The sequence below is a fragment of the Peromyscus leucopus genome, chromosome 22 (genome assembly GCF_004664715.2).
Source record: "Peromyscus leucopus breed LL Stock chromosome 22, UCI_PerLeu_2.1, whole genome shotgun sequence".
Taxonomy (NCBI): Eukaryota; Metazoa; Chordata; class Mammalia; order Rodentia; family Cricetidae; genus Peromyscus; species Peromyscus leucopus.
The window spans coordinates 21,005,724-21,032,587 of NC_051081.1; the positions used below are offsets into that span (position 1 = coordinate 21,005,724).

Genomic DNA, 26,864 nt, shown 5'->3' on the forward strand with positions numbered 1-26,864 from the left:
CCTTTTTAGTTCTTATGAGAGAGGGATAAAAAAGAAATATTAGATAAAGAGAGACCTAGTTGATGAGAAGACAGACAGAAACACAGGATAGCTTCAGGAGGGCCTGGAACACTACCCAGTGGCCTCGAAGGTGTATTCAAAAGGCTTTTTATAACATGCCAAGGGAGAGGCAAAAGATTGTCCCTTGCTAGATCAGAACACACCGTACAGCCAAGTGTAGACCCTTCCAAACACCTGGTAAACACGCCTGTGGCCAAATCATCTCCTTATGCAGCCCTGCTGGGTAAAGCAAGCTCAGATTCTCTAACCTTGAGTAATCTGGGCCTCTACATCTTTCCTCAGAAGTCTAGTGCTATTGGCTGGACAAATATTCGGGACTAGGTCATTAAACATTGATGTAAGTCTGTGCATATGAGTGGGGTTGACTGCAGCTTTGGACTGTTTCTTAGGGGAATCCATTAAGTCATGGTCATGCTCCTGGCGGGGGGGGGGGGGGGGGGGGGGGCGGGATTTATAGTAGCATCATCATCCGTCGTCTGCTTCAGCCCCCCCCTCCCCCCATGTGCCTCCCACACTTGGCTCCGTCTTCATTTCTTGGAGATATATACCTAAGGGTGGAATAGCGGGGACCTATGCTAATTTTGTTTGTTTTGAGGAAGTTACAAACGGTTTCCCTGGCTGGGTTTTAATAGGATCTTTCTATTCTCCCTATTGAAAATAGAGTGAGAAGGATGAGGGTAAAGGCTGGAGAGCAGTTGAAGCTGTTGTACCCTAAAGAGACGTGAGAATGACTCAGGTCGGGTGGCAGCTGTGGACATGGTATGGGTGCAGATCTCCTTACAGATGGGAGAGAGATCAGGAGGCCAACACGACTGCAGTAGTGCAGAGCTAGAGATCCCAGGAGGCAGCACAGGTTTGCAGTCAAGGATAAACTCCCATATTTTGAGATACTAATTAGATACCCAAATGAAGATTGTGAGTAGGAAGTTAGAAATACAAGTTTGTAATGGGAGAGGTCTGGGTTAGAGCCCAAAGTTGGGCAGTAGTTAGCCTATAGAATATAATTTAAAGCATCAAGGGAGAGAAGTAGATGAGAATAGAGAACTGAGTAGGACTGAATCTTGGGGAGCTTTGACATAGAGTAGGTCGGGCTGGGAATGTCTCACTGTGAGAGGATCTGCTTAGTGTATCTGAGGCTTTGGGTTGGTCCTTCACACCAGTGGGAAGGGGGCGGGGCATGAGAGGGAGCAGAGAGAGAGAGTTAGATGGGTAAATAGATTAGGAGAAGAGAACTATCTAGTCATGTCTAGAAGAATGTCTAGGACAGCATGTTGAAGGCAGGTGGAAAAACATGTGCAGGTTGAGTGTTCATGCCTATAAGTTGTCTCATTAGCTCTTCATCTTCTTTTTAAAGATTGCTTACTTTTGCTCTACAATAGGGAGGAAGGTTAGTCTGGCTGAGAAAGAGGGCCTATTACAGTCAGAGTACTCAGGAGTTCATAGTTAGTGTCTGTGTAACGGGAATGCTTATCTCAGATTGAGTTTGGCCCTTGGATGCAGCCATGTGCTGGTGTAAAGAGGGTAGAAGTGGTCACATTTGTATTGAATTTCCTTTTGAAATCTCCTATTCTTTTTTGTAGAAAATTTGCTGGAAATCACATTGTTCAAACACAGTTAATGAATGACTTATTGGTGGGCATTAGAGTTTCAATGACATTAGTACAGAAAGTACCAAGTCCTGAGGGCTATCTTTGGAGTGATTCTTCTAACTATCTCATCTGGCGTATTATGTGTGACTTGCTAAGCATTTTCACCGACTTTTTAAATGATGGTAAGTGTGACAAAATGATGATCATAACTGCATGCCAGTCTGTTTAACCTATGGAGAAAGGACCTGAACTACATGATTTTAATGCTTGTTTTGTGTTTTTCAAATGTATGAGTTCAGCAAGGGAGGTTGAACAACTTTTCCCAGGTTGCGTGTGTATGTATGTCAGCATGTTTATTGTGTATAAAGGGAGAAACACATTCAATACTCTCATTGTTAGAAAGCCACAGACTTTAGAAAATTCTTTAGAAGCAGCTACCAAATTTAAGAAAGACTTAGAAAGATGAGTTGAATTCTTAATGGTATTATATTCAAATAATGACAATAGTTGATTATGAGCCCGGTTGCCTAATTCCTCCCAATATCTCTTCTGTCCATGAGAACTATACCACTAGGAAGCTAAGCAGAAGAAAAGAAATTTCTCTTCATGAGAGTATTTCAATTAATAAATTAAAATGAAGTAACATGATAGACTTCTTGTAATACCCAGTGATTGATGTAGGTGGCATTAAGCACCAATAATCACAGAAACAAAACCAGATAAAATGTGCCTCTTAGATTCTTGTAGCTACTACCTGCCATCTTCTGAAGGGATTGAATTTGAGAGTAATGCTGTCTCTAGGTCAGCTGCCAGTTGGCAGGAATCAGGACTGCATTGGATTAGGACAGAGGATCTACCAGGAATAAGCAAACACATTATCCTTGTTGAAGGAACTGCAAGTCAGATGGGCCAGAGTTCCTCATCAGAATTATAGCAGAGAGAGGCGGGGTGCTTGTACTGTAAGATCTGTAGAAGATATTTAAAAAGTCTAGAAATGCATACTCATGTGTTAATGCTGTTGAAGAATATAAGGAAGTCATTACTGGGAAAGTTGTAATAGTGTTTACTCAGAGTCTGAAAGGGCATTCTGGTTGGGGTGAGGTATATGGGATGAGGTACATGGGTAAGTCTTTGGGGCTGGAAGCTAAGTTCTATAATTTATTTAACTGTTTATGTATATATAAAATCTTTTTGTTAAACAAAGGAGTTTCATAGCATTTTAAGTATTACAGAAAAGGTTAAATTGTCATTTCTCGTCATCTGCTATTCTGTGTAGTTTATATATATATATATATATATATGAATTTAACTTAAATAAAAAACACAATTAAAAAATAAATGAACAACAACAAAAAACAAAAACAAAACAAAAAACCCAAGGGGCTGTAGAGATGGCTCTGTAGTTAAGAGCACTGGCCACTCTTTGAGAGGACCTGAGTTCAGTTGCTAGCACCCACTTGGTGGCTCAAAACCGTCTATAACTCCAGTTCCAGGGGATCTGACATCTTCTTGTGCTTTCTTGGATATTGTATGCACAAGGTGCACAGACATACATGCAGGCAAAACAACCACACACACACAGTACCAGGCCAGATGACCTGAGCTTGATGCCTGATCTCTGGAACTCACATGGTGGAGTACTATAAGTTGTCCTTTGACCTACACACACACACACACACACACACACACACACACACACACACACACACACACCACAAAAAACATTATGGGGCCCTGTTTAGAACTCTTGTTTGTAAGAAATGATGATTTACTCTGCCTTTGCTGGGATAATTGTTTTAACATTGGTAACTAGGAAAAATTATCTTGGACTTTTAGGAATTTAAAAGAAATTAAATTAGTTACTTTAAAAAAATAAGAAATTAAAAAAAAATAAGAAATTTTAATGTATGTGTTTCTGTCTCTGAGTATGTGCACATGGGTTCCTGAGGAGGCCAGAAGAGGGTGTCTGATCCCCTGGAGTTAGACTTGTAAGTGCTTGTGAACCATCCAGTGTAGGTGCTGGGAACTAAACTTGGGTCCTCTGCAAGAGCACCAAGCACCTTAACCTCTGAGCCATCTCTCCAGACCCTAATTAGTTACTTTCATCAAGACAGAATTTATAGACAACTTTTCAGAAGATATTTACCTTTTTTAAAAGGAGAATTTAGAAATCTGAAAAGTAAAAGACTTTGGTGAGATACAGAGAAGAAAATTTAAAAATTTATTTTATTTTTATGTATATGTATGGTTATATGAGTTGTCTATACCATGTGAATTTAGGTGCCTGTGGTGGCTAGACCAGGGCAGCAGGTCCCCTAGAACCAGGCGTATAAATGGTTGTGAGCCTCCATGTGGATGCTGGGAAATGAACTTGGATCCTCTGTAAGAGGAGCAAGTACTCTAGACTGCTGAGTCATCTCTAGTCCAGACACAAATTTAATGAGACGTGATTTTCAGAAAAGTTGATGGCACTTCATCAGTGCCATTCTTAAGTAGTTAAAGCTTTTTGTGTTAGTAAAGTATTTAGCAGTGAGTAACAGAAAATTGTCACAAAGTTTAGAGGCAGATGACCGAGAACTACTGCCACCAATGTAGGACCCAGCATTGCCTTTCTGCTGTGGCATTTTTATTATGTTGGTGTCTTCCCATGTGCCTCCTGCCTCCTGCTGGCACCTGTCTGCTGTAGCTGCAGGCATCATGTGTTTGTTCAAGGAAGAGGAAGGCCTTGCGTCTTCTCTCTCTCTCTCTCTCTCTCTCTCTCTCTCTCTCTCTCTTTCTCTCTCTCTTTCTTTTCTTTCCTTCTTTTTCTCCTCCCTCCCTCCCTCCCTCCCTCCCTCCCTCCCTCCCTCCCTCTCTCTCTTTCTTCTTATTTTTTAATGTATTAGGCTCTGTACATGTACCTGAATGCCAGAAGGGGACATCTGATCCTATTATAGATGGTTGTGAACCAGTATGTGGTTGCTGGGAATTGAACCTCTGGAAGAGCAGTCAGTGCTCTTAAATGCTGATCTATCTCTCCAACCCAAGGGCCTTGCATCATAATCAGAAAAACTAATAGACTAAGGGACTTCTGCATATAGCTCATTGGCCTGAACCCCTCCAGTGGCTGTCTTTAGTTTCAAAGAAGATTGTAGGATCAAGAATCCTGCTTTTGGCTAAGCATATGGCTACCCAAAGTCAGTTTTTTTCCCAGAGATGGAGGGCAAAGTAGATATTTAATAGTTAACTTAAGGTGTCTGTCATACTTCTTAGTCTGAGTTGAGTAATTCACATTACTGGAGGCTAATGTGTATGCAAACAAAAAGAAGATAGCGAATCAAAATTGTCTGGTCACTTTGAGTGCTGTGAGTGCTGTGAGTGCTGTGAGTGCTGTGAGTGCTGTGCTAGCAAGGTTTCTAATTGGCATTGGTGTGGATTTTTTTCATATAGCACTTCAGATCTCTCTAAGGAAAATTGTTCATGGAGTGGGGATCCAAAGGCATCTGTGTCAGGAGGGAGGTGGCGGTGTTGCTGGGTATACTAGTGGCATAGATAGATGTTCATGGAGTGGGGATCCAAAGGCATCAGTGTCAGGAGGGAGGTGGCGGTGTTGCTGGGTATGCCATTGGCATAGATGTCGAGATGAGTGTAAGATGTTGGACCAGAGAGGAGGGAAGCTCATTCACTGAATATGTGCTGGGCTTAGCCTTTCTCTTCATTTTCTTTTCTTTTTTTCTTTCTTTCTTTTTTTTTTTTAAAGATTTATTTATTTATTATGTATACAGAGGGAGGGCACCAGATCTCATTACAGATGGTTGTGAGCCACCATGTGGTTGCTGGGAATTGAACTCAGGACCTCTGGAAGAGCAGTCAGTGCTCTTAACCTTTGAGCCATCTCTCCAGCCCTCTTCATTTTCTTTTAAACTTTATGACAACTTGTCTGGTATTGGTTATTTCTCTCTCTCTCTCTCTCTCTCTCTCTCTCTCTCTCTCTCTCTCTCTCTCTCTCTCTCTCTAAGAAAGCTGAGTTCCTGGGAGGTTAAGTAACTTGTCTGGAATCTTGTCACCTGGGAAATGGTCAAGCTGGAGCTATCTAGGCCTCTCAGACCCAAAGCACTTGCTCTTTCTAGCACACCAGACTCTCCATCTTTAATACATGATGACTGCTTCCCCCTCCCCCAATAGGTGACCTACTGCAGACTGTTCAGAGCACATCGGGATTAGCTGTTATTCTTTTTGTGAAGAACATGTTCAGTCCATCTGAAAAACTTCCTGAGTTGGTGAGTGCATCTGCTTTTTAGAACTTCCCTTCATCGAGAATTAGATGGACATCAGTTTGGTTTAATTTAAATATTTTATTTATTATTATTTATGTCACAGTGTATGTGTGGAGGTCAGAGGACAACTTGTGGTAGGGATTCTCTTCTACTACATGGATCCTGGGGATCAAATGAGGTTGTTAAACTTGACGTGGTTTTACCCACTCAGCTATTTCACTGGCCCCTCAGTGTTTCAACTGCAGCAGCTGAATTTTAAAAAGTGTATTGGGCATAGCTGGGGTTTTTCTAGTGGCTCTTTTCTCTTACAATGATAATTCTAAGTACACAGATGACATGGTAGCAGGCACGATGACAGGGCAGGAACAGCTGTCTGTCAGTCAGTTTTGCACAGGCAACTATTATTAGCGTTGGTTGACTACCCTCCTAGTTCTTTTCCGTTCTGTGTGTCAGTGTGGTGAGAGGGAGAACATTACAGCTATGCGGTGACTGGTGTTTAAACCATGCTAACAACTTTCTGATAGTTGTTGTTGTTTTTATTAGGAACAGACTTTGTAATATACTTAATCATACTTTATCATGTAATATAAGAGGCATGGTTGGGTCAGTTTTTAGTGAATTTGGTCCCTAAGGAAAGTGTAATTTGGTAATGTAGACCATAGTCTTTGCATTGGCTGCTAGCATTCTTCCCTCCTCTCAGTATATTATCTAGGAACTCATTTTGTCTAGACATCTGTGTATTCTGAGATCATGCAAAATGATTATTCTTGTATGAGACTGGATTTTTTTCTCAGAGCGCCTCTAAAAGCATCCTCTGTCCACCTGCAGGTGGTGACCTTCATGTTTCTCTAGTACTTTCATCTCAGCAGAAAGATTCATGTGTTTAGAGTTCACTGTTGTCCTTCTAAAGTTGGTGTAGTGATGTTAGTGTTTGTGTTTTACATTCCTTTTCTAGACTATTTCAGGAAGTATTTCAAGAAAGAGATTTGTAGGTTTGTAGTTAAGCTATTTGTATGTTACTCCCTCTGTTGTTTTCCAGATCAGCAGCCTGCTTCTCCGGTCAGTTGACTGCAGCAGCACCCCTGAGTGGTTCGTGAACTGCTGTGGGAGCCTTTGCAGTGCTGACGTGCCGGTCTCCACGCTCTTGTTCCTGTGCCACGGAGCGCTTGCAATGCTGGAGTGGCGGGATGGGGGCATGGGCCCCAGCGGGGAGGCTTTGCTGCTGGACACTGTGCATGTTTTGTTTACCTTGACTTCGCAGTGAGTTTGGGTTTTTATCCTGTAAATTTTTTTTCACTTCTAAGACAGTTGAAGGACACAACTGAGCCAACCAAGTCAATTCAATTAAATGTGGTTAGGATGAATCCTAAATTACAATTGATAGATGAGAATAAATCAGACATGAGAGAAAAGACAGTAATGAGAGACAGTCATAGTTGGCCTGGTACAGGCCAACCTAATGAGCACCAGCAGAGGGCACCAGATCTCATTGTAGATGGTTGTGAGCCACCATGTGGGGGCTGGGAATTGAACTCAGGACCCCTGCAAGAATAGCCAGTGCCTTGACTTCTGAGCCATCTCTCCAGCCCCTGCAATACATTTTTTTTAAAAAAAGTCAGACAATGAATACATCCTTATAAGCATTACTATTAAAATAAGCAAAAAGCTCTAAAATAATTTTTACAAGTTGGAGATATAATTCACGTACTATAAATTCACAGATGTAAAGTGCACAATGTGTTTCTTTTAGTATGTTTGTGGACTTGCACAACCATCCCACAGTCAACCTCAGAGTGCTTCTTGGTCGTGGTGGTACACTTGGGAGGCAGAGGCAACTAATGCAAGTGTAGCCTAGTAATCTAGTGAGACCTTTTCTCAAAATAATTTTCATCATCCTAAAACAGCAGACACCCAAAGACCAAAACATGATTCTCCAGCCTTTCCCAGCTGGCCCAGGAGAAGTGAGGGAGCTAGTTCAGGGTAGGAGTACTTGCTGTGCAAATTTGTGGACCCGAGTTCAAATACCAAACACCACATGTGCCTTTAACCCCAGCATTAGCAAAGGTCACGTAAATCCTGGGAGCTCTCTGGTCGGCCATCTTAGCTGAAATAGCTGGCTTGTAGTTCAGTAAGAGGCCCTGTCTCAAGGAAGTGAGGTAAAGAGCTATAGAAAAAGACACCTGGTGTCCTCTGGTCTCTGCATGCATCCCCACACTCACTGGAATGCATATCTCTGTCTGTCTGTCTCTCTCTCTGTCACATACACACACACTAAATTTAAAATATCCATGAAACCATCACAGCAAAGATAGTGAATACTTGACTTATTCCTAAAGGCTTCCATGTATTCAATTTTTATTTTTTGTAAGGTAAAAAGATTGAAAATTTGTCATTTAAGTTTGACCTTACTTGTAATTTTGTTGTTGTAAATTTCATTGAATTTTCTGTTCATTCTTTGTATTTAAAAGTTGTGATTTTGTCTAATTTCTTTCCTAGGCAATTCATAATAATATATGTCATGGTTTATTTTTCTCCAGGATTAAGGAGTCAACATTAGAAATGTTCCTGTCTAGAGTCTTGGCATCTTGGACCAATTCAGCCTTACATGTCCTTGAATCAAGTTCCCCAAGCCTAAAGGACTGTCTGAATGGGGATTCAAGCATAGCTAGGAGGCTTTTGGAATATGTCTATACACACTGGGAACATCCATTGGATGCTCTGAGACACCAAACCAAAATCATATTCAGAAATCTTCTGCAAATGCACCGGCTCACTACAGAAGGGAAGGATGTAGTCACTGACCCGTTCTTTCTGGAATTGACCAAGAGTCTTCTGCAGTTAGAATGGCATATTAAAGGGAAGTACGCATGCCTTGGCTGTTTGGTTGAGAGTACTGGAATTGAACATATTTTGGCAATAGATAAAACGATTCCATCTCAAATCCTAGAGGTGATGGGAGACCAGTCATTGGTACCTTATGCAAGTGACCTTTTGGAAACCATGTTTAAAAATCATAGGAGCCATTTGAAGTCCCAAACTGTCACCAGCACTTGGATGGATGAGTGGCATGAGACGTGGGTTTCTCCTCTCCTTTCTATACTGTGTGGAGGGAACTTGGATCAGAAGTCGTATGTGATCGATTATTATTTGCCAAGGTTACTGAATTACAGCCCTGAAAGCCTGCAGTACATGGTGAAGATTCTTCAGGCATCTATTGACACTGAAACAGGTGAGTAGTTTGTCTTAGTAATTTTTATTTAGGATACTTAACCGTAGGTCCCTGTGTAGATGCTTGCCATGCCCTGCTATAAGTGCTACAGAATGCTATCAATGACAGCCACTCGAGATTGAAACAGATTGGACTTTCAATAGCTGAGTGATGGTTTTGGTTGAAGTAGTTTCGCCAAGCAAAGAATGATTCCAGTTATAAAGTTTTGTTTTTTAAAAGATTGATTTTGTTTGTTTGTTTGTTTTTGTTTTTTTGAGACAGGGTTTCTCTGTGTAGCTTTGCGCCTTTCCTGGAACTCACTCTGTAGCCCAGGCTGGCCTCGAACTCACAGAGATCTGCCTGCTTCTGCCTCCTGAGTGCTGAGATTAAAGGCGTGCGCCACTACCTCTCGGCAAAAGATTGATTTTTATGTGTATGAGTGGTGTGCTTACCTGTCTAGTGTCTACATGAACAACAAATGTGTGTCTCATGCCTTTGGAGGTTAGAACAGGGCATTGGATCTCTTGGAATGGAGTCACGGATAGTTGTGAGCTGCCATGTAGGTGCTGGGAATTGAACCTGTGTACTCTGGGAGAGTAGCCAGGACTCTTCATTACAGAGCCATCTGCTCCAGCGCCTAGTTACAAGGTTTTAATTAATTTTTTTGTTCTCAAACTAGAGTAATGATGTATGTATTTTATATAATTTTCTTATCCAGGTGATTAAGATAGCAATTAAAATTGCTTTAGGCAGGCTTAATAAAAACAGGTGAGTTTTCCACAACTTAAAAAAAAAAAGAGCTAGAGCTAGGTGATGGTGGCATATGCCTTTAGTCCCAGCCCTCAGGAGTCAGAAGCAGGTGGATCTCTGTGAGTTCAAGGCCAGCCTGGTCTACAAAGTGAGTTCCAGGACAGCCAGGGCTATACAGAGAAAACCTGTCTTGAAAAACCCAAAACAAAGAAGAAAAAAAAAATAGAACTATGTAGTGATACGAGGAACATCCCACTGAAACCTAGGAGTCCTTAAGGAATCATGGTTTATAATGAACGTGTGGCCATATGTGGTGGTCTATGTCTCTAATTCCAGCACTTGGGAGATAGAGACAGGAGGATTGCTTCCAGTTCAAGGCCAGTTTAGTATATACATAGTGAGTTCCAGGTAGGTCATGACTGCATGATACTTTCTAAATACATAGATACATAGTTAGATTGAAAATGAATATAAAATGTTAACCCTCAACATGGAAGTCTCAAAATTTTTTTAACTTGATTCTGAGAGGAAATTTTGATTTCTGTACACAAAACAATGTATTATTTGATAATCTTGAATAGTTGTTCTTGCATTTTGAGAGGCCACCTGAGGCTATGGCTTTGTGAAGCTGTCCTGATGTTAGTGTGTGTCTGTTCTGGGTAAGGTGTCCTGAGAGCCTCAGCTTCTTGTGCTGTTTCAGAGAACAGCTTTCTAGAGGCTGATGTTCTGCTGAAATCAGGAGGTCTTTGTGGACCACATTTTATGTTCGTTATAAATGAGAACAGCTCCAAAATACATGTGGAGGGTCAGTGTTTATTTTCAAGAAAATAATAATCTTTGAACTAGCACACTGTTTCTACTACTCTTGTACAATGGTTTTAACTTTTTTCTATTTGATGTTTTTCCTCTAATTCACATAATGGTAGATTTCTTTAAGTTTTAAGGCCAAAAGTAAAATTGTTAGAGAATAAGTTATGATTTCTTTATAATATAATTACGTTTATTTGAAATTATTGGCATGGACAATTATATTCAGTCATTTTTATTTTAGAATAAGCACTTTAATTTTCTTAGAATTTAGTTTAAAATTTAATATTAATTGGAACATAAAAGTTAGCATGTCATAGTCATTGCATAGCACAGGAATGGTCTTTGCTATTGTGCCTTTAAGACAAGAACAGTTTTCTCTCTCTTAGGGTCTTGTAATCGCAGAGGGGCTCTGGGAGCTTTGATGGCATGTCTCCGAACAGCTAGAGCTCATGGACATCTTCAGTCTGCAACTCATGCCTGGGAGAACCTTGTGTGCGGTGCACGGATAAAGCAAGGCTTAATTCACCAACACTGCCAAGTAAGGAGCCTTCTGTTGCACACATTAGTCCCTGATAGCCTGATTGCTTTAGGAGTCCTGTTGGCGGCTAAGTGGTAGGGGAGTCCATTATGGTAGTAGACAGTGGCATCCTTGTTCTTAGTCTATGCAGTGTCCAGTTGGGGAGCACCAACAGCTTACATCAAGAACCTGCAGCTCTGAGGGACAGCCTAGATGTCAGTAAGGGCCTTTGGTAAGGGGCTTTGTCTGGAAGGCTTAGCAGAGCCTGATCAGTGTAGGTGGTGGCTGGTTAGGAAGTGGAGTGTTAGAATAGCACACAGAATGGAAGCCAAGGTCATGTTTGGGAAAGCTCTGGTGCTAGACTGATGATGTCATTGGTTCCCAGTTACCAATTGCGTGGGCTTGTTCATTGTCATTGGAGTCAGAGATGAAATTCTAGGAGCAAAAGGAAGCCAGGAGACAGGCCAGTGTTGGCTAGATGTGAGCTGTGAAGGCCTGGAGTGAGGTAGCCCTGAGAAGACAAGAGAGGATGTAGCTGAGTGCTATGTAAATAAGGCTTTGGCTTGTGAATGTACATAGCCTCAGTTTATACATGTAGGGACAGTTTTATAAAAAGTTAACTCAAGGTGCTTTGGATTAAGAAACCTTTCTGAGGTATATGTGGTCAACGTGCAGTTTACTTTTTTCCTTGGTAGCTTACACAGATACCATGTTGGAAGTATTCTAGGCTTTTCTTATTTCATGGGAAAACTAACCTTTATTGTTTGGTGTGTTTTAGGTGCGGATCGATACACTCGGCTTGCTCTGTGAAAGCAATCGGAGCACAGAAGTGGTCTCTACAGAAGAAATGGAGTGGGTTCAGTTCTTTATCACATACAATCTCAACAGCCAGTCTCCAGGGGAGCGGCAGCAGATTTGCTCGCTCCTTAAAAAGGTAGACTTTTTCAGCAGAGTGAGAAAGTAATAATTGCTCTGGAAATGGTTTTTTTAGAAGGTCCCAGATTTGGGGCGAGTGTGGAGTGGTTGTGGTATTGGGCTGCCACATGACTGCATGGCTCCAGCATCTTGCCCTGAGTTCAGCAAGCTTACATGTGTGATTAAAATGCCACACAGGGCCAGGCAGTACTGATGCACATCTTTAATCCCAACACTTGGGAGACAGAGGCAGGCGGATCTCTGTGTGTACGAGGCCAGCCTGGGCTACAGAGTGAGTTCCAGGATAGCCAGGGCTACACAGAGAATCCCTATTTCAACCCTCCCCCCCAAAAAAAAAATAAAAACTCTGACCTCTTTAAAACTATTATTTTAAAACATTTTATTCAGTTATTTAGGGGACAGGCGTGGATATTGGGGTATAGTTCTGGAGGTCAGAAAGCAGTTTGCAGGAGTTGGTTCTCTCTGTCTGCTGCCTGGGAGAAGATTTAGGTCATCAGGCTTGGTGGCAGACACCCTTACTCAGCCATCTCACCAGCCCAGGCTCTTTTTTGGAAAGAAAAAAAAAAAATGTCCAGGCGTGGGCGGTTTGAAGAGCGTGTTGGTGACGGGGGAAGGAAGCACTTGGTTCGTAAGCACCTCGGGATGGCAGTTTCATGGGTAATTCATCTTGAATCATTTGTGTAGTACATCTATGGTAGGGAATTGGGAAGGGAGAGAGATGACTGTGTTACCTTCAGGGTCACACCAGTTTAAAGGAAATGGGAAAACTGCTTTGATTGTTGTTTTTGGTAAAACTATGAAATGTTAATTTTATGTCAAAAAGAAACCGCAGATTTTAAGATTTGAGAACCCAGGTACTCCATTCGTCTTAAGTTATCCCTGCAGGCTGATGTTATACTGTGTGGTTCACATACTTTTTTAAAAATGTCTTTTTCTCCTTAAAAGTTGTTCTGTAGGATACAAGAAAGTTCTCAGGTACTTTATAAGCTGGAGCAAAGGCAATCCCCCCCTGACTCAGAGAACGAGTGCAGCCGAGAGCGGCCTCCCGTGTCTTTACAGCAGTATAAGGTAGGCGATGTGCCGGACACAGGGCCGCCCAAACCAAACACGGTGAATAAGCACCGGAGGGCACCAGCCAGATCTCTTGGTGACTCGTGCTTGGTGCTTTTCCCTGGTCATGCTGGGTGTTACATAGTCCTTCTGGACCTGGGCACTCCACTGGAGGTCCCTGGGGTGTGGAAGCAGTGCAGTACTTGAGGACCTGAGTGGCACAGTGGCATACCTGGGGTCACCTCAGGAGCTCGCTTCTGGTGGGGCCAGTTTACTTATTCCTGACCTTTGCTTAGTTGGTACCTCCAAAGTCCACCTCTTCACAGGGCGGAAGACTCTGCTGCGGCTGTGGCTGTGTGTGACCGACCACACGGAGAGAACATTTGTGTATGTGGTCATGAGTGCGTGTGTGTGGATGGCAGAGGTGGATAGGAAGTACCTTTCATGATCACTTTCCACCTCACTTTTTGAGCCAGGTCTCTCCTGACTGGAGTTTGTTGATTCAGCTACTGCTTGGCAGCAAGCCCTAAGCCTCCTTAGTCTCTGAGGGCCAGGACTGAGATCACAGGTGTGCACTGTAACCCTGGGCTTTGGTGTAGGGATCCAGCTCTGGTCTTCACGTTCGTATAACAAGCACCGTACCCACCTGTCCGTCTTCCCACCTTCCTGTTTTGTAGGTCATCCAGGGCTCCATGTGAGCTCTGTCTCAAAATCAAACAATGAAACCCTACAAATAAACCTCAAAATCACCAAAACAAACAAACAAACAAACTAAAATCCCCAACAACTTGGTTTTGAGGGTTAAATGAGAAAACCAACCCTTTGTAGACACTCACGGGGGCTGAGGAGATGGCTCATCAGGCAAAGGGGCTTGCTGCTAGGCCGGATATCTTGAGTTCCATACCTGGAATCCACGTGGAGAAAGTCTACTCCTGAAAATTGTCATCTGATCTCCACATGGGCACAGTGGCATTTGGTGCTTACAAGCAAATACATGCATAATAAATAAAATAATGAAAATAAAAAGTTTTGGGGTGGTGGCACATGCCTTTAATCTCAGCACTCAGGAGGCAGAGGCAGGTGGATCTTTGTGAGTTCAAGACCAGCCTGGTCTCCAAAGCGAGATCCAAGACAGGCACCAAAACTACACAGAGAAACTGTCTTGAAAAGAAAGTCTCACTAGAAGCCATTGAGAGTGGTTTAGAGTGTATTTGGAGCCCTGTCCTGTGTGTGAGAGTGAGTATGATGTGTATTGGCCTCTCTTAGATCATTGCTGGATTTGAGGGTGTATATCTCGTTTGCCTCTTAATGAAAGGAGTGACATGGCATTTATGAAATGTCACTTAACCGCTTAGGGACATAAAAGTCTACTGTGTGGATTGAGAGTCTAGATTTTCACAAAAGCTTTTGTTTTAGTTTTGGCTTAGATACTCCTTTTTTCTCTCTTGAGACAAAGTCTTACTGTGTAGCCCAGGCTAGCCTTAAACTGTGGTCCTCCTGTCTTAGTTTCCTCAGAGCTATGAGTGTAGTCATAGGTATCACACCCAACAGATAGTCATTTTTTTTGAACAATAGAGACTTAATCAGAGTCAGTCTTGTGGTTATGATCATTTCTTATAACTTAACAGTCTGTGGCTTTTGGAGGTTGTGACCTTTGCTCTGTGTTACCATCATCATTCCAGTGGGTGCCAGCAGTGTGTGATAGATAGGCCCAGTGCCAATTACAGACCAAGTGCCGAGGGAGAAGGGGAGGCTGTTAGTTGATAAAGCTGTCTGTTAGGGTACTGGAGGTATTTCTTACCTAATAACCAATCCTAATGTCCAGAGTACTTTCACACTTAGCAAGCACTGTGTACCTGTCTGTGTTTTGTTTCCTCTTTTATAACAAGGCTGTGGGTTAAGCACTCTTATCCCACTGTAACGAGTGAGAAAACTGAAGCTTAAAAGGTTGAGTGACCTCAGCCACGAGTGTAGAGCCAGTCAGTACCCCAGGCTAGACTTGCTCCTGACTGGAAGTACCCCACCTAAGGGGGCTGGTATATGTGTGATAGGAGGACTTGGAGAACTGAACTCACTTGTGAGTAAGCATGGCAAGTGGAAGGCAGGAGGGAGTTATAGGGACCGACTGTGGAATGGATGGAGAGAGTGCCTGTAGGGTTAGGGTATTTGGAAATCTCACTCAGAACCGTGAGTTAGCCAGGGCCTGGGCTGGGCATGGAGTTCCATCGGTAGAGTGCTTTCTTAGCGTGCATAAAGCCCGTGTGGGATCCCAGCCTGGGTGTGGGCTCCATCATGTGGATATGTGGGATCTGTAAACTGGGTATGGTGGCACATACCTATTGTCTCAGCATTTATAAAGTGGAAGCAGGAGAATCAGAAATTGAAAGTCACCCTCTGCTACATAGCAAGTTAGATGTTTTTATAAATTGTGTCGCAGTCCATTTAGTAGTCTGTATTGGCTATTTCTCTGTTTACTATAAAACTTTGGAAAGCTGCATACCCCTGATGCCTGAAGACTTGTGTCTGGAGAAGTGAGGATTCATCAAGCCCTGGCACAGACAGGCCTGAACAGATCTTGTTGTTTTATCGCTGAATCTGTGAAGACAAGGTTCAGTAAGGTCCTGATGCAGTTTGTGCCCTGAGTACTGCCCGTGTTGTGTTGCTGTGTCGAAAGCCTGGGGAGGGTCCTTTGGAAAGTTGTGAGGAGGCTGTGAGGAAGAATGTGAGTGGCTGCAAAGATCCAGCAGCAGAGGTGAGGGCTCCCTGGCCATGCCATGATACGCAGAGTAGTGGACGCAGTGTGGGAGCAGCGTGTGCTTAGGAGTGACGGCAAGAGAGCAAGCTGAGAAAATAAACCTGCAGTGGAACAGCCGTTCCCATGGAAACCAACAGTTTAAAAGTAACCTGATTCATCCTGACGGAACTAATCAGTTCCTAGGGGTGGAGTGCCCTAGACCTAATTCCTTCCACCAGGCCTGCCTCTTAACTTTCATACTGTCCCACTGGGGGTCAAACTTGAAGCATGTGGGCCTCTAGGGGATAAACTGTCCAAACTCCAGTAGGTGCCAAGCTGAATAATCAAACAGCTAGGACAGCTTCAAAGAGTCTTCACTCTTTGATTAAATGGAACAGAAGTACTTACTGCCAGTTAACTTAATTATACTTAATTGTAATTTGTTTTTAATTTTAGAATTTCATGTCATCGGTTTGCAACATTCTTTTTGAAGCATTGTTTCCTGGATCTTCCTACTCAACTAGGTTTTCAGCTTTAAGCATTTTAGGATCAGTAGCTGAAGTGTTCCCTGTCGTAGAAGGTAAGCTTCAACAATGTGCGGGAAACATACAGTTGGTCAGCATTTTGTTGTCTTTCTATAGATTTCTTTTACTACATAGCTCTCATTTGGACCTAATTAAAGCTGCTAGTAAAGGGTGATGGGAAAGAACCTGTCTCCTCTTTTTGTTGGTCACTGTCTGCCAAACATATTGCCATGTTTCATGGATCGTCTCGGCTTACCTCACCAAGATTTCCTGTACCTCAGTGCCACATTTGTTTATACTGTTATAAGAAAGGGCTTCATCTGTTAAGTTTAAAATGAAAACCATAATGCTTTATCTTATATTTAATAAAGAGATGAATGAGCCCTTGTGGTTAAAGTGTGGTTTCTCATATATGCCATCTGCTTGACGATTTCCACACCTTGAGAAATCACAATCTGTAGTGCAAACAACATAGCATACCAACAAAGTAAATTATCTACACAAAATGTACAAGTTGATTCCAGGAAAAAAAATATGAAAAAAAAAGAACTCTGTAATTAGTAAAGAGATTAAAGCAGTAATCAAAACCTCCTAGCATCTGGGTATGATGATATGTGCTTTTAATTCTAGCACTTGAAGGGCTGACGCAGGGGGACCTCAAATTAGAAGCCAACCTGCTCTACCTAGCCAAGACCTTGTCACAAAATGAATAAACAATCAAAAAGTATTCTAGTCCAGGACAAGTGGCTTTGCTGGTAATTCCACCAAATATTTACGGTTATACCTTCTCATAGTCTTTCACAAAATTGAAGAGGAGGATGACCTCCTGACTCATTTTGTAAAGCTCATTAGAAAAGCAAATGAGGCTTTGTAGAAGAGCCAGCCAGATGGCTCAGTGGTTTGCTGCCAAGCCTGCCGACCTTCAGTCAGTTCCTAACACCCATGTGGAAAGAGAGAACTAACTCCCACAGATCACCCTCTGACTTCTCCATGTGCACCATGGCATGTGTGTGCCAAGGTCCCCATAAATAAATAAATGCAATAAAAAAATTAAAAATAAAGCCTGTGTAAGAAAACTGTAGACCATTATCTCTTATGAATACATTTGCAGAAAATCTTAAAAAATACTACAGCAAACAAAGCTCAGCAGCATATTAAAAATATTGAACACAGAGCTGGAGAGATGGTTAAGATGGTTAAGAGTACTTCCTGCTCTTGTAGAAGACCCAGGTTTTATTCCTGGTACCCACATGGAAACTCAAAGCCATCCATAACTCTAGCTCCAGGGAATCTCATGCCTCCTTTGACTTCTGTGGGCAGTAGGAACATATGTGGTACACATACATGTATGTAGACAAAACACTCATGCACATAAAATCAACAAATAAATAACTTAAAAAATGTATTCAACTGGGCGGTAGTAGCGCATGCCTTTAATCCCAGCACTCAGGAGCAAGGCAGGTGGATCTTCGTGAATCTGGTCTACAGAGTGAGTTCTAAGACAGCCTGGGTTGTTACACAGAGAAACCTGTCTCTCCCCAAAAAGAAAAAAAAAAAGTGTGCATTACAACCATGTGGAATTTATCCCTGGAATTTGGTATGGGTCCAAATAAGAAGATCACAGGATGTGTCAAGCTTGTCATTCTGTGTCAACTGACTCTAAGACTTTGGATCTTGGGTCAGTAAGTTGTTTTTGTTTTTTTTTTAAATTGAGACAGGGTTTCTCTGTGTGGTTTTGGTGGCTGTCCTGGATCTTGCTCTATAGACCAGGCTGGCCTCAAACTCACAAAGATTCACCTGCCTCTGCCTCTCAAGTGCTGGGATTAAAGGCGTGTGCCACTACCACCCAGCCTGGGTCAGTAAGTTGTTTTTTTTTTTTTTAAGATTTATTTTTATTATATGTACATGAATGTTCACCTGCATGTATGTATGTACGTCTTCTGTCTTTTTGGTGCCCACTAAGGCCAGAAGATGGCATTGGATTCCTGGGACTGGAGTTACAGATGGCTGTGAGATACCATGTGGTTACTGGGAACTGAACCTGAGCACAAGTGCTCTTAACTACTGAGCCATCTTTCCAGCGCCATGAAGGTTTTTTAAAAACATGTGTTCCTAAGTTTATTTGTTCATTTTTATTTTAAAAGTAACTGAGAGATCTTTCATACCTTTTGGAAAAGAATAAAATGTTTTTAAGTCTTAAAAATGTGTTTCATATTTAAGATTTAAAAACATTTTAAAATGTTTTTTACGTTACGTTATAAGAAGATTCATATTCTTAACTTTTTCATTTGAAGAGATGCAGTTTATGCTATTTTGCATAGTGTATGCTGTGTAAAGGATGAAGTGAAATGTTATTGTGGGTAAAGCAGGAAGTAGGAATTTTTGTACTGATCTTATATAAATATTTGACCAGATAACTTTGGGCAGTTGATTTTTTTTTTATTCACTTTTAAGAGATTTTCATTTACTTAAAATTTTAAGGTAACATCCAGACAGTGTATCAGCTGAACCATGATATTGATGCTGGCCGTTTCCAAATACTAATGGAATGCTTTACTAGTACTTTTGAAGAAGTGAAAACCTTAGCATTTGGCCTTCTGATGAAGCTGTCGTCGTCGGTAACAGTTGGACAGTTCCAGGTATATGGACTTTACCTATGTAAATGTGTGTGTTTGTAGAGTTTTTATTTAGCTTAGGGAAAACAGTCACTTGTTTGAGCTCTTTGCCAATCCTTAGGTCTTTTGAGTATTTTTTTTTTCAGTTTCTATCTGTCTCTGGTCTAGCAAGGGTGGGAAATGGTAAAAATCCACATCACTGAGCTGTACTTTTTTAAATTGCTTTGATGGAAATGGAGGTGTAGGAGGCAGTAGGTTTTGCTGTTTACAAGATTATTGGTAGATTTCAGCTATGTGGTCTCCATAGTTCCTTTGGGCTTGTAATATTTGCTCAAAACATATCACTTACAGTAATTTTGAGGTTTTGAAGATAATCTTCCTGATTAGAAGATTGAGAAGCTGAGTGTAAATGAGGTAGAGAATGTGTTTCTGGTCTTCCAATAAGCAATAGCTAAACCGAGACTGACACCTCAGAATATTTGAGGTTAGCAGCAGTTCTCTGCAGAGGCGCTTGGCCCCAGCCCTCTCCGGGACACTGCTTTTCCTGCCTCGGGGTAGGAAACCAAGATAGGATGAGGAGTACAGGCACAGTGGAGGGTAGGTCTGCAGGGGACACCTAGCCAGGCACTCTCCTCTTGAACTTACTCTGGGGATGGGGCTCACCAGGAACATAGTGGGTGTAGAGCTTTGCTAGAGCCTTCCATTAGCACTCCTCTGAGGCCAAGGGGCCTGAGGAGGGGGGGCTGCAGCTGTTAGGTTATATTTAGGGTGTGCCATATAGCCTTACATCATCTTAGAGATGTGGGATTCAGAGGAGCAATGCCAGCCAAGACAGCACCGTAGTGCTGTTTCCAAGTCTTTGGTATGACATCACAGGGTCTCGGTGTCACTGTTCTGACCGGGCACAGGTTAGGAATGGCTACCCAGGATCTGCCTGTATCTGGAGTGAGCCTTTTATCATTAGCTCTGCCTCATTCCTTTCGAATAATTTTTGAGAGGATCTGGAGTGAGAAGGTAAATTGTAGAAAGAACTGGTTCTTACAGAATCTGTGAAAGGCCCTGAGAGGACCTCTGCATCTTTAATTCCATAAACATGTGCTTGCCATAGAGATACTGTGAGATTTAAGAAATTTCTGCCCCACATGGTGTAAGTTAGGATTTTGTTATAGTGTCTGGTCTTGTTTGTGTTAGTAAAGCGGCCATTGACATAAACATTTAAGATTTTAAAATGGGGCAGGCAGGATGGCTCAGTAGGTAAAGGTGCTTGTCACCAAGCCTGTGATCTGGGTTTGGTCCCTGACCTCTACATGGTAGAGGGAGAGAACCAATTCTTTTAGTTGTCCTCTGACCTCCATGTAAGTGCCATAGTGTGTGCACGTCCTTTCAGGGCCTGCTCCCAAATAAATAAATGTGATTTAAATAAAAGAGTAGACTGCCTCCTATTTAAAGGAAGATTTTAAAATATTGGTTATGTACTCTGTAGTATGTCATTTTTTTTTTTTTTTGGACAGTATAAGTTAACATTTAAGTATTCCTTGAGTACTTGCTTAACCTCTCTAGTACCGTGTGTATAATACATGTTCATAATGGCATGTGTTTCTGATATATACCCTTACTACTCATCTGGTTTACTGCCTATCTCTCTGTGGAGCTACAAATCCTATGTATTTATGGTGCATTAATAGTTTACGTTTTTGAATTACATTTTCATTTATTTGTGCATGTGTGTCTCTGGTGTGTGTGTGTAGGTCAGAGGACAACTTGCCGAAGGTGTTTCTCTTTTTCTACCATGTGCGTTCCAGGGATCTGACTCAAGTTGTTGGGCACTGAGCCATCTCTAGGTTCCTGTATTAATATTTTGATCCAAGTGGGATAAAAGTGCTCTCAGTTTTTTAATATTTATTTATTTATTTTTTGTTGTTGTTGTTTTTCGAGACAGGGTTTCTCTGTGTAGCTTTGGAGTCTGTCCTGGAACTCACTCTGTAGTCCAGACTGGCCTCGAACTCACAAAGATCACCTGTTGTTTTGTTTTTTAAGGCAGGGTTTCTCTGTGTAATAGGCCTAGCTATCCTGGAACTCACTTTCTAGACCAGGCTGACCTCTTAAGGCTGTTTATTTTCTTACTGATTTATAGGCAGTATAGTTTAAGATTTTACTCTCAGTTAGAAAAATGACTTAGATGTTCATTTAGTACCTTCTGATAATTGTTTAGATTTTACTTATTTGGCCACTATTTAAAAGTTTTTTTTTTAGGTTACAGAAAATTAAATGTCAAGTAGAAAAGAATTTAGATAAAAATCAACTGACATGCAAATCAATACATTTGCTATCTACTGTTTTGAAATTGTTAGACATCATTGAATGTCAGTGTACTAATAATCAAATCCAGAAAGGAGTTTCTAACTCCTCTTATTAGATAGTTATGGAACAATACAAAAAGAATCGTAATATTACTGAGCAACTAGACACTGATATTCAGAGTGGTTTGATGACCATGAGGCTTGTCAGCTGTGTGACTGGGACCCATGTCTCCCATTGTCAACCCAGTGCCTTTCCCTGATTGTTACAGTGACCTAACCCTTGTTCTGTGTTCCTTAGCACAACATGGGTGGAGACTTAACTGAGGCACAGGTGTAGGAGTTTGGATGCCAAGTTTCTGAGGTTGATCTGGTCCTTTCTTCTCCACTCATGTGTGGAGTTTTACCATGAGGAGCCTTTCTTTGTCTCTGTCATTCAAGCAACCAGTTCTGTGGGAAGGGAAAAGGGGAAAGAACAAGAATGTGGTGTTGAGATGAAATGGAGAGAAATGAAGCTGACTGAGATGTGTGCTCTGAGTAGACACATGGAGGTGGTCTGGCTTGGAGGCCTAGCAAATTCACAGGGAAACAGTATCCATTTGCTGACTGAGTTTCCTAATTGAAATTATACTCAAGGTCTTTATCTCGGAAGTGATTAATGACCGTCACCAAGTACTGTAGGAGAAGTAGCCTGTGTTCATGGAGAAAAGCAGTCCATAGTCATTAATGTTCTCAATGAGTCCCAGCCAGAGGTGTGTTTGGACTTAAGTACACTGTAGTTCCTCTCTGCCGTGGTGACCGAGACTGTGCTCTGCTCTAGGATTCTGAGAAGCTGCAAGCCCTGTTCCAGGCAGCATTGGAGCTCAGCACCAGCGCCAAACCCTACGACTGTGTGACAGCCTCCTACCTGCTGAACTTGCTAATATGGCAAGATGCTCTGCCAGCCTCCCTGACTGCCGCCTCTGCACAGCAGCCCACACGTGGAGCTGGAAGGAAGGCTGCCGTGCTGGAAAGGAACACGTTAGTGGGTTTGTATTGAGAAAGCGATCTTGTGCTGTCACTTAGCAAACCCTGTATTTTAATTTCTTTTTCTTTAGAGTAACCAATGGTTTCATATTTCCTTGTTTTTTAAGAGTTTGCCAGCACATAAGAACACCAGTACCATTTATGCACATTAATAATTTACTCCTCTTTAACACCTGTTTCTTTTCTTTTCCTGTCTTTCTTTTTTCCTTCCCCTTTTTTTTGTTTTGTTTTTTGAGATAGGATTTCTCTGTTTAATGGCCTTAACTGTATTGAAACTAGCTGTGTAGACCAAGCTGGCCTCGAACTCACAGAGATCTGCCTGCCTCTGCCTCCTGAGTGCTGGGATTAAAGGTGTGTGCCACTATGCTCACCTATTTCTAATCAGAAGACTTATGCTAAGTAATTAGACACACTGATGGACACATTTCAAAAGGGGCATCTTTTCTTTCTCCACTCCGAGTGTGCGGTTTTTGTATGATAGTTCTGCTGTGACCACAGATAAACCATCCTCATTATGTCTGAACAGAGCAGAGTTACTTTGTTGGGATATTTTCCTCAATCACTTCTCCACCTTATTTTAAAACATTAAAACTTGAAATGTTGTTTGTGAGTGCATTTGTGTGGTGCGTGCACATGTGTGCATGTACATGGAGGCCAGAGAAGATTTGATGTTCTGTCCTATCACTCTGGGGTTTCTTCCCACAAAACAAGGTCTCTCCCTGAACCTGGAGCTGCACCAGTGGCCAGAAGCCCCAGAGACCCTCCTGTCCATCTTCACAGTGCTAGGGTTGTAGGCTCTGCCAGGACCCAGCTCTCGGATTGGAACTCAGCTCCACATGCTTGTGGAGCAAGATAGCATTGGGCTGTCTCTCCAGTGCTCCACCTTAATTGTTGAGACAGAGGCTCTTTGAACTGGCACTTGCCATTTCTGCTAGACTCTGCCTGTTTCTGTGTCCCATCCTTCCACTGGGATTACATATGTGTGCCACCATGCCAACTTTGTATCAGTGCTGGTGATTCCAGCTGAGAGCTTCATGCTTGTATAACACAGTCAACTCTTAGCCTCCCTCCCCAACTTCCTACTTTCTTTAACAGAGCTCTTGTAGCCTGGGTCAGCCTGAAACTTGCTGCGTAGCCAAGGGTGATCTTGAGCTTCTGCTCCTCCTGCCTTCCCAGTTACGCAGTGAAGCACTGGGACTGAGCCCAGGACGCCATGCCTGCTAGACAAGCAAACTGCAAGGACAGGGAGCAACACTCAGCACCATCGGCCTGCAGGGAAATGCAGACTGAAATCACAGAGCACAAAGACTTCATTCCAACGGGGTAGCCAAGGAGAACCCCCCAGATTATAAATGTCCTGGAGGTTGTGGAGAAAATAGATATGCCCCGCAAGGATGGAGGGTGCACACAAACCTTCAGCCTGTAAACACCTGGGAAATGAAAGTCTACACCCAGACAGGAGCTGTACAAGAGTGTCTGTAGCAGCACTATTCAGACTTGTCTGAAAGTGGAAATAAGCCATGTGCATATCAGCTGCTGAGTGGATATGTAAAAATGTGTCCGCCTGTACAGTGGACTCCTATTCAGCCATAGGAAAGAATGAATTATTGATACAGCTTTGATGAACTTTGAAAACATGATGATAAGTGATCGGGGTCAGTCATGTGTTATTTTATTCTACTTATGATCTGTCTAGACTAGGCAAATCTTTTTTTTTTTTCTTTTTGTTTTTTTTAGACAGGATCTCATATAGCCCAGGCTGGCCTCCAACTCGCTATGTAGTCAGGCTGGTCCTGAACTCCTGATCTCCCCACCTCAGCTTCCCAAGTTTCAGCATTATAGACAGTATCTGTCACCACACCTGGCTAAGAATAGGCAGATCTGTGGGGACAGAACAAGTCAGTAGTTACTTAGCACAGAGCAAGGGTAGAATTACCGTGAGGAGAGTGACTGTTGCTTCTGAGTGAAGGGTTCTGTTTTAGTTTTGTGTGTATATGTGTCAGTCGGCAGTAAAAATGTTGTGGAATAGTGTTTGCATATATCTGACAATGGAAAAAATTGACTGTACACTCACTCTTTCTCTCTCTCTCTCTCTCTCTCTCTCTCTCTCTATATATATATATATATATATATATATATATATATATAAATTTTATTTTATTTTTATGTGCATTTGTGTTTTTGCCATGGATGTCGGGGTCCCCTAAAACTGGAGTTACAGACAGGTGTGAGCTGCCATGTAGGTGCTAGGAATTGAATTTGGGTCTTCTAGAAGAGCAGTCAGTGCTCTTAACCCCAGAGCTATCTCTCCAGCCATCAACTGTACACTCTTAGTTTTTATTGCATTTGTGTGTGTGTGCATACACCCAAGAGTGTAGATTTCTCTTCTTCTACCACATGGGACCTGGGGATCCAACTCAGGTTGTCAGGTTTGATTGAAAGCTCCTTTATCCACTGAATTATCTTACTGGCCCAACTTGTGCATTTGAAATGTATGAATTGCATGGTGTCTGAGTTGTATCGTGATTATACCGTTACTAAGTATCACTTTTGGTCAAATAGGCCATGCTACACAGTCCTGGAGTTCGACACTCAGCTAGAGGGTATCTAAAAGGATTGGTCAGAGTGAATGTCATTAATCCCGGCAGTTAAGGGAATGCATTCCATTCTTTAACGGTGTCTTAACTAGAAATTGTTAACAGGCTTTGATAGCCCTGAAAAACCTTTGGTTCTAAACCCCTGATGTGGGCCTGGGCAGATGACTCAGTGGAGTCCTGACTGTGCACACCTGGGGGCCTAAGGTGAACTTGTCAGTGCCTGTAAAAAGCCAGGTGTGGCAGTGTGCATCTGTCATTCCAGCCTGGGGAGGCAGAGACAGGGAGCATCTTGAGGCTAACCAGCCAGCCAGCCTTCCTGAATCAGCGACTCAGAGGTTCAGTGAAAGGTCTTTCTTCAGAAAGTAAGGTAGAGAGATCAGGGAAGGTGTCCACCATTGCTGTCTGGCTTCCACCTGCACATCTGCACGTGTGTACATATGTGTACACTCACAAAACCTCCAGTACAGTGGTCCTCAACCTGTGGGTTATGACCCTTTCACAAGGGTCACCCAGGACCATTGGAAAACACAGATATTCACATTATGATACATAACAGTCTCAAAATTACAGGTTATGAAGTAGCAGTGAAATGATTTTATGGTTGGGGGTCAGCCCAAGTGAGGAACTGTATTAAAGGTTGAGAACCACTGCCCTAGTATAACATTTAGTTGAGCTGGGTGTGCTTTCTTTCCTATAAGTGTTTATAACTGAGGCTATTTCAGTTTCTGTTTGCTTCCTTTTCTAGTTATGAAGTGCTTGATGGAAAATCTTGAGGATGAAATATCTCAGGCTGAGAACTCTCTGCTTCAGGCCGCATCCTCATTTCCAATGTATGGGAGAGTCCACTGCATAACAAGAGCTTTCCAGAGGTTGCCTTTGAAGTAAGAATACCCACAGCTTTCTTGTTTAGAAATTCACATATGCATGGCATTTAGCTTCTTACTGGAGTGCATCTTAAAAAGAATTGAAAATTAGATTTCATTGTCTACCCATATATGCATATTTTTAAGTCCCTAATATTTCATATATCCCACAGTTTTAAGCCACAGATTCTTTCAGCTCCTTTTTTCTGTTCATTCATTTCTAAGATGAGTTTTTTGCTTTTGAGTATAATGTCTCTACTGTGTTTGCTGCAGTGCCCTGCAGTTGGTGAGCGAGTGGAGGCTGGTGGTGGAGAGGCTTTTGCTGCTGGCCTACAGGCTTTCTGCTGTGGTGTCTCCTGTCATCCAGAGCTCCTCCCCTGAAGGCCTCATCCCTATGGACACCGACTCAGGTCAGCCGCCGAGGGCCAGTGCGATTCTGTCTCCGTCTCTATCTCGTTATTCCTTTGGAGAGATACAAAAACTAAATTCAGGGAAAATCTTTTTCATGCTATGTCTAATTTTTTTAGTAATATTTTTAACTATTAAAAAGTAGCCCCTGGCAGGAGAGACATTTTACAGAGTGGTGTAGTCACTGGTAAGGTGTGTCTGTTCCTATAAACAAACTCACCCATCTTCCCACAGGCAGACTTAATGTAATTCAGTGAGTTATAAAGAAAAAGAGGAGGGCATGAAAGTAGACGAGGGACGAGTTGGGATAAAGGGGATCAGTGGGAGTGAGGAGGACAGGAGAGGGTCATGTAAAGTGAATATGATCCCAATATGCTATAGAATTATATTCATTACGTTGGGTGGTTGGTAGCACATGCTTTTAATCCCAGCACTCAGGAGGCAGAGGTATGTTGATCTCAGTGAGTTCGAGGTCAGCCTGGGCTACAGAGTGAGTTCCAGGAAGGAAAGGCGCCAATGCTACACAGAGAAACCCTGTCTCAAAAACAAACAAACAAAAAACCCAAACAAACAAAAAATTATCATCATTAGTCCCATATGTGTAACCAATATCTATTAGATTAA

General features: G+C 42.2%; 1 protein-coding gene across 2 annotated transcripts in view; it reads left to right on the forward strand.

The window, feature by feature from the left end:
• Positions 1–26,864, forward strand: part of Thada (THADA armadillo repeat containing) — a 294,070-nt gene that overhangs the window by 14,319 nt on the left and 252,887 nt on the right. For both annotated transcript variants that reach the window (XM_028892580.2, XM_028892588.2), the window contains exons 8-19: positions 1,641–1,831; positions 5,814–5,908; positions 6,945–7,165; positions 8,443–9,134; positions 11,060–11,211; positions 11,969–12,124; positions 13,072–13,194; positions 16,367–16,490; positions 18,916–19,073; positions 22,167–22,374; positions 25,715–25,850; positions 26,106–26,242. In XM_028892580.2, the coding sequence (XP_028748413.1) occupies positions 1,641–1,831; positions 5,814–5,908; positions 6,945–7,165; positions 8,443–9,134; positions 11,060–11,211; positions 11,969–12,124; positions 13,072–13,194; positions 16,367–16,490; positions 18,916–19,073; positions 22,167–22,374; positions 25,715–25,850; positions 26,106–26,242 (2,393 nt within the window). The remainder of the gene's footprint in view (positions 1–1,640; positions 1,832–5,813; positions 5,909–6,944; positions 7,166–8,442; positions 9,135–11,059; positions 11,212–11,968; positions 12,125–13,071; positions 13,195–16,366; positions 16,491–18,915; positions 19,074–22,166; positions 22,375–25,714; positions 25,851–26,105; positions 26,243–26,864) is intronic.